At 38.6% G+C, this 8,355-nt stretch overlaps 1 protein-coding gene across 1 annotated transcript in view; it reads left to right on the top strand.

The window, feature by feature from the left end:
- Positions 1-8,355, top strand: part of WDR43 (WD repeat domain 43) — a 70,793-nt gene that overhangs the window by 5,113 nt on the left and 57,325 nt on the right. Inside the window, exon 2 of the mRNA XM_007938818.2 lies at positions 2,660-2,797. Coding sequence (XP_007937009.1) covers positions 2,660-2,797 — 138 coding nt within the window. The remainder of the gene's footprint in view (positions 1-2,659; positions 2,798-8,355) is intronic.

Here is an 8,355-nt window from a genome sequence, read left to right as displayed (position 1 = left end):
GGATCTCGAATCTTCTAATCCGTTGGCCAGGTAGCTGTCTTCCAAATCTCTTGCCATAGCCAAGTGAGTGCCTCCAGCGGGGCATCTGTTTGTTGAAACATCTCATTGGGTATTCCATCAATTCCTGGAGCCCTGCTTTTTGCCAGTTCCTGCAGTACAGTTTTGACTTCTTCTTTCAGTACAATTGGTTCTTTATCATATGCCTGCCACCTCCTGAAGTGGATGACCATTGACTAGTTCTTTTTGGTACGGTGACTACTCTGTGTATTCCTTCCATCTTCTTTTGCTTTTTCCTGCATCATTCAACATATTGGCCATAGAATCTTTCAATATTGCAACAACTCAAGGATTAAATTTTTCCCTCAGTTCTTTCAGCTTGAGAAATGCTGAGCATGTTTCCCTCTTGGTTTACTAACTCCAGCTCTTGGCACATTTCATTATAATAATTGGCTTTGTCTTCTTGAGCTGCTCTTTGAAATCCTGTGTTCAGCTCTTTTATTTTGTCATTTCTTCCATTTTCTTTGGCTACTTTCCATTCAATGTCAAGTTTCAGAATCTCTTCTAGCATCCATTTTGGGCTTTACTTCCTTTCCTGTCTTTTTAATGACTTTTTGCTTTATTCATCGATGATGTTCTTGATTTTATCAATTGAATGCTATAGAAGAGTTTATATTGATTTACTTTTCTTTGAGGAGCCATTGAAGTTTTTTTTTGCTCTTAGGAATTAACAGGTTCAGATAGCAGTTGTCAACACAAGTCTGTCATTAATCTATATTCTAATCATTAGTAGCACTAAACTTTTGTTTTCAGAAACACTGAATAAGGGATAATGCTTAAAATATTAGTGTTAACTAGGCACATTGGTTGTATAAACTTTTGATCTGGCTGATGTATTTGTTTAAACATGCTCATCTTCCTGAATGGAAATTTAAAAAAAAAATAAGATCATTTAACCCTGAGAAAACATATGTGAGTCACTAGTTTGAAATTTAATTAATTACTAGGATTATTGTGTTTGTTTAGACCAAAAAGTCTAAAAATTGAGCATAAATCCAGCAGATATTCCTTCCTTCCTCTGCTTATGTTTACCAAAAAATGTGGAGATTTTTCTGACAGGCACTTTATGGCTTTATTGTGGTAATGTTTGATTGGGGGAGGGAGTGCTTTTTAATGCAATTTCATATCTCTGGTAAAACATGCACATGTTTGGGCCATACGGTAATTCACACATTGAGAAACATCAGTGTAGGTAATTTTCATTTGATTTTAAAAAAGAAACGAGTAGGAGATAATTTATCAGGAATGTTTCAGAGAAGAGTTTACTGATGAGGTTAACATACTTTTCCCCCATGAATAGTTCCCTTTTCTTTGTCTGAAAGAGGTTTTTGTGCAGAAACCACACTTACCCTTTGGGGTCATTCAAAGGTGGCTTTTAGAAATTCATGTAAATGGACAGTGGTTTTTTTTTTTTTTTTTTGTAAAAATGCACATTTAGTCATTTGTTTTTCATTTTATTCTTATTCTCAATTGCTGTGTTTGACATTCTCTCTCTTTTTTTTTTTTTCCCCCCTTCCCCCTTTCTTTCAAAATACATTCCCAGGCTTTAAACTCCAAAGAGCCTCATATATGCTTAATAAGAGATATTTTGAATTACTGGGTCCCAAAAGAATGGATATTTCAGAAGTCTTTATTAAAATACGTAGTGTAGGGTGCTTTAACTAAAACTCAAACACATGGAAGAGAAATTGTAAATAATTCTGCAGTATTATGAACTCTGATGTAGTGCTCTTAAGTTGTGGTCATCGATCTTTTTGATAGACATGATTGGTTAGTATCACTTTTGAAATAAATGAAAGTCTTGTGGCACTTGCTAGTATTTTTAAACTTGTATCTCTTACGTCATAGAATCACCAAGGTGGCATGGAATTCCCAACCCAGCCTTGATTAATCACTAGGGCAACTTCTCAAGTGCTGGCCCTGACTTTCTCTACTAGTTACAGCTATTTGTTGGCTCAAAGGGAAGTAAATGCCTGTTTATAAATGTAGAGATATTTGAATCCCCTTTTCCTTGGCCAGAAAGAGGGAGAAGATTTAGAATACACAAAAGGAAGAATTGGTTGCTTAGGTTCATTCCAGTTTTATATTGCCCCCCCCCAGTAATTTGCATTTCCATTCCAAATATGCTGAATCAGAATTTACATTTTTAACAAGATCCCCAGGTGATCTATATACCTGTGATGTATAGCCATATTATAGCTGTGTAATCCCTTTGCTTAGGTACTGGAGGCTTCACTTTGTGGACCTGTCAGGAGGAGTGGTTAATTTCTGAGAAGTGAAAGCAGCAATGGGGCTGCTTGAACCTATTATGAGAAATGTGGCTATACCAAATTGTCCTATTTACCTTTTTTCCAGAGGGGCAGGAGACAGAAGACACAGTTATGAGCCCTTGCTTGTCCCATTGGAGTGCTCCCCCCACCCCTTTAAGTAGTGAGAAAGAAATTGCTTGAGAGGAGGTCCCTCATACCCCCCTCCCTTTTTAAAAAGTGTTTCTCAGTAGCAATTTCATTTCTGTTCTAGGCTAATGAACATTCATGTTTATGCATTAATGATGTTTTGATGTTTGAAATACTAAATAAAAAACATTGTTCTTTTTTCCTAGGAAAGTCCCCAGAGGAAAAAAAGGAAATCAGAACCTGTAGGAACAAGTGACCAGATTGACTTGTTGGCTCTTGGTACAGCAGTTGGTAGCATTTTATTATACAGTACAGTAAAAGGAGAGTTACACAGTAAATTAATAGTAAGTATATATATATGTGTGTGTGTGTATATGTATGTGTATGTGTATGTATATATCTTATGTATAAAAATAGGAAAGGGAAACTTGTAACTAGAGATTTATTAAAAACAAAGCACTTCAGAGTGGGCTGTAGTACCTGTACTATAGAAGTGGTCTTCTGTCCTTTCTGCATGTAAAAAATTGTATAGTAATCTTTGATAATAGTGATAATAAGTGACAGAGTTCTTATGGGTCAAACAGTGTTGTAGGTACAACACAATAATACTGATAGATCCCAATTTTCAGGAGGGTAATTGAGGAGTTAAATAATGTGCTATCCTAAGGTTACACATCAAATAACTAGTAGAACAAGGAGTTGAACTAGGAGTCTGGTTCAGAGTTTTGGGACCTAACTGGTACTTTTCTATTACAGCATTGTCCACTAGAAGGAATTTTGTTGATGATGGAAGAGTTGTGAATTTGCATTGTCCAGTGCAGTAGCCACTAGCTACAGGAAGCTTTTGAGCACTTCAGATGTGGCTGGTATGGCTGAGGCACTGAATTGGAATGCTATTTAATTCTAATTCATTTAACTTTAAATAACCACATGTAGCTAGTGAATACCTTATTGGATAGTCCAACTCTACTGCTTCTCTGACAGCCTCATTTGATACTGACATTGAGTCATCACTGAAGTTGAGATAATACCTACCTCCCTAGCTTACGATGAGGACTAATTGAATAAAACACACCGCTGTCGGGTTGGATCCAAGTCATAGCGACCCCTCCTTGGGTTTTTGAGGCGATATCACTATGGAAGTAGATTGCCTAACCTTCCAAGGAATATATGCAAATTACTTTTTAAGCTGGAAATCTTAGGGGAAATTTAAATTGTAGTGTGCGAACAAAGAACTGGATTTTATCTTGTAATTGTTAATCACCCTTAAATTTTCCCCATCTCTCCTATTTACTCCTTTTAAAGTCTACCCAAAATTACTACAGTCAAATAAAAAAGGAGATTCTAGGGAAGAAGAAAGGATTGAAAGCAGTTTGTGGCTATATGCCTTCTTTCCTCATTCCTTCTTGTGTTTAAATTTTCCATATTGAGGCTGTTTTTATAGCCTGAGAATACCAGTATCAGTCAGGGCTGAGTTCGTAGAAGAAACAATGTTAGTCATCTGAAGAGAGATTTTTTTTTTTTTTTTTTAAATTGTGATTTGGGTGAAGATATACAGAGCAAATTTACTTTCCATACAGCAGTTCACATACATTTTGTCTGATGACATTGACCACAGTTTACCACAGTGTAACAGCTCCCCTCCCACTTCCTTCCCATAGTTACCTCTTCCCAGTGTCCATCCCTCCATGCACTCCTGCCCCCTGAGCTGTCTCCCTGTGCATAAGCAGCCCTTCTTTCTCCCGTGATTGTTCTCTCCAGGGAGTATATCTACCTGAGGTAAATGTCCAACTCATATGCCTGTCTTTTGTTTGGCTGGAAGTCACGGGTATGGGTTCAATTCCAGACCTGAAAGGCAGCTAGGGGCCATAGTCTCAGTGGTTCCACCAGGCTCTATTGGACCAGCAAACCTGGTCCCCACCATCTTTTCTTTTTTTTTTTCCCTCCAAGTGATTTTGAGTTTTGTTCCACATTGTTCTCCCTCTCTATCCAGGATCTCTTACATAGATCCCCTTCCACATGAATGACAGTGGTAGCCGGGCACCATCTAGTTCTTCTGATCTCATAGTCGTATAGGCTGCAGATCGGATGGTGTACCAATCGCTAGGACTAATTGTTTCCATGAATTTTGGTTTTCTTTATTCTGCTTTGCTCTAGAACAGGAGAGACCCATCGTTGCATCTAGATGGCAGCTTGCTAACTTTTAAGATCCCAGTCGCTACTCGCCAAAGTAGGAGGTGGAACAGTGTTTTGTATAGTGTGTTATCCCAATTGAGCTTGATGTCTCCTGCAACTGTGGTCCCAAGCCCACAGGTTCAACTACCCGGTCCCTCTGGGTAGCTGGCTGTGACTAAGCAGTGACCACAACCTTGTCCCTTGTCAGCTCTACTATACACCTGGGAATTCTGATGATTCACATAAACTTACAGTACCATTGTCTGCCAACCCTATACATGGGCTTGGGTACACTCCCCATTTCATAGACATCATACCTAATAGTTCAGCCTGCCCACCTAGCTATCCACACATATACCTATGTTTGCCTTCACTGACAATGCAGTACTGTGTGTACAAAAGGGTTCATCTTTGTTGTCTGTACCTCCTGTGTACCTCTCTCTGTCTTTCTTGAAGAGAGATTTTATATATGAAGAGTTGTTAGCAAGGCTTAAAGGAAGAAAGGGTTAAAAAAAAAAAACAGAAAAACCTCTAAGGTATTGTATTACTAGTGACTACAGGATGAAGTTCTTCCTCTCTAGAGTTAGAGGAAGAAAGGAAAAGGTTGAAATTAAAATTTACAAACTTAAGAAGCCTTGTAGGGCTGAAACTCAGATCTCTTAGGAGGTACTGGTCTTTTCGTGTGGGTTTGGGGTCCAGACCTCTGAGTAAGAGGCGCCAGCTGGCTGGAGCTGATGTCTCTGAAGGGAGGTGATGAACCTGGTTCTCTAAGAGTTGGAAAAATTGCACACTATATTCAGCTGTTGTTGGAGGCAATTGTTGGCTGCTGGGGTAAAAAGAAGCATTGGAATGATGCAAATGAGATACGAAGGAACGAGTCTCTTGTTCCTCCTCCAGCCTTCTAGTCTCCGTCTTGTACCTCTTATTGGCAGAGCTTGCTGGGGATCTAGCTGGCAAAGCAGAATGTGGATTACTTGAGTTTCAACCCCAATATCACAAAGCAGAGTAGAGAATGGTGGATTTGGCACTGAGTGACAGTAACTTAAATGGCATAATTGTTTCAGATGGTATCTATTACACCTTTTTTATTCATTGGAGTCCTGTATATAAGAATACTCACTGTATGTATGAATAAAACAGTTTTTCTCAGAGAAGTTGGAACTACATAAAGTTGAAAAGAAAAAAAAATTACACCTGTATCTGACACCAAGCGATTCACTGTAAGTTTGTGCATTTCTTTGTTTTATGTGCATGTTTAAAAATATATTGGATTCTGCCCATCTATTTTGTATCCTGATTTATTAAAAATATGCTGTATATTTTCATTTGTGAAAAACTAGTTATTTCATTTCATTTGTATTATACAATCAACACCCATGAACGCCCTCAACAAGAGGGATTGACACAGTGGCTTCAACAATAGGCTCAAGTGTAGTAAGGATTGTGAGGATGGTGCACGAATGGGCATTGTTTCGTTCTGTTGTACATAGGATTGCTATGAGTCAAAGTCAACTCAGTGGCACCTAACAACAACAAGTTATAAACAGTTTTAATGACTGCCTAAAATTCCACTCTGCCACTCATCTGTTTGTTGTATTGTGGTGGCTTGCATGTTGTTGTGAGGCTAGAAGTCATGCCACTGATATTTCAGGTACCGGCAGTGTCAACCATGGTGGACAGTTTTCATCAGGGCTTCAATCAAGACTAAGACAGACTGGGAAGGATGGGGCTATCCACTTCTGAAAAAATTGGCCACTGAAAACTTTATGAATAGCAGTGAAACTGTCTGATATCAACTGGACCAATTAGTAACATCACGGTAAAGGGAAAAAAGATTGAGGTTGTCTGGGATTTCATTTTACTTGGATCCGCAATCAACACCCATGGAAGCAGCAGTCAAGAAATCAAACATATTGCACTGGGCATATCTGCTGCAAAAAGTCCTCTTTAAAGTGTGTAGAAGCATAGATGTCACTTTGAAGGATAAAGGTGTGCCTTACCCAAGCCATGATATTTCCAGTTGCCTCATATGCTTGTGAAAGCTGGACAGTGAGTTAGGAAGACCAAAGAATAGCTGATGCTTTTGAATTTTGGTATGGGCAAAGAGTACAGAAAATACCCATTTCTGGCAGTGTTTTGTTCTGTTGTATAAGGGGTCACTATGAGTTAGTGCCAACTTGATGGCACCCACCAACAACAAAATTCCACTGAATTGGATTGTCCATTGGTTATTTATTGATGATTTAAGCTACTTCTAATTTTTTTTATTGTCATACAACAGTGAATGTTGTTGTTGTTTTTTTTTAAATGCCCAGAATTACTAACTTGTAATTACTGAGTCAAAGAGTTTGAGCATTAAAGGTCTTTATATATAGTATTACTGGAAAACTTCATGACTAGCCCTGAAACATTGGCCGATAGTGTCGGAAGATGAGCTCCTCAGGTAGGAAGGCACTCAAAATATGAGTGAGGAAGCGCTATCTCCTCAGAGTAGAGCCAACCTGAATGATACAGATAAAGTAGAGCTTTCAGGACTTCTATTTGCTGATGTGGCATGTCTCAAGATGAGAAGAAACAGCTGCAATCATCCATTAATAAATGTAGCATGGAATGTACGAAGTATGAATCTAGGAAAATTGGAAGTTGTAAAAAATGAAATGGAAGTCATAAAGATCGATATCCTAGGCATTAGTGAGCTGAAGTGGACTGATTTTGGCCATTTTGAATTAGACAGTCATATGATGAGCTCTGGTAGCATAGTGGCTAAAGCACTTGACTGCTAACCAGAAGGCTGGCGGTTCAAACCCACCAGCCACTCCTCAGAAGGAAGGTTGGGCAATCCTACTTCTGTAGTGATACAGTCTCGGAAACCCAAGGAGGGGTCGCTATGAGTCGGGGCCGACTCGACGGCACATAACAACAACAACATGATCTGCTTTGCTGGGGATGACAAATTGAAGAATGGTGTGGCATTCATCATCACAACGAATGTATCAAGATCTATTCTGAAGTAGAATGCTGTCAGTGATAGGTTAATATCCATGTACTTACAAGGAAGACCAGTTAATATAACTATTATTCAAATTTATGCACCAACCACCAAAGGCAAAGATGAAAAAATTGAAGATTTTTACCAAATACTACAGTCTGAAATTGACCGAACATGCAATCAAGATGTATTAATTATTGGTGATTGAAATGCAAAAGTTGGAAATGAATACTCACCGGTAGTTGGAAAATATGGCCTTGGTGATAGAAATAATGCTGGAGATTGCATGATAGAATCTTGTAAGACCAATGACTTATTCAGTGCTAATACCTTTTTTTCAACAGTGACATTATATACAGGAATCAGATTGACTACATTTGTGGCAAGAGGTGACGGAGAAGCTCGGTATCTTCAGCCAAAACAAGGCCAGGAGCTGATTGTGGAACAGACTGTCAACTGCTTATATCCAAGTTCAAGTTGAAGCTGAAGACAATTAAAACAAATCCATGAGAGCCAAAATATAACCTTGATTATATCCCTCTTGAATTTAGAGACCGTTTAAAGAATAGATTTGATGCATTGAACACCAGTGACTAAAAAGCGGAAGAATTGTGGGATGACATCAAGAACATCATCCATGAAGAAAGCAAAAGTCATTGAAAAGACAGGAAAGGAAGAAAAGACTTAAAATGGATGTCAGAAGAGACTCTGAAACTTGACCTTGAACGGAGAGTGGCT

Source organism: Orycteropus afer, unplaced genomic scaffold, assembly GCF_000298275.1.
Source record: "Orycteropus afer afer isolate SDZICR_OR568_19922 unplaced genomic scaffold, OryAfe1.0 scaffold00054, whole genome shotgun sequence".
In the NCBI taxonomy this organism is placed as follows: domain Eukaryota; kingdom Metazoa; phylum Chordata; class Mammalia; order Tubulidentata; family Orycteropodidae; genus Orycteropus; species Orycteropus afer.
This window is presented reverse-complemented; position numbering and strand designations above follow the sequence as displayed.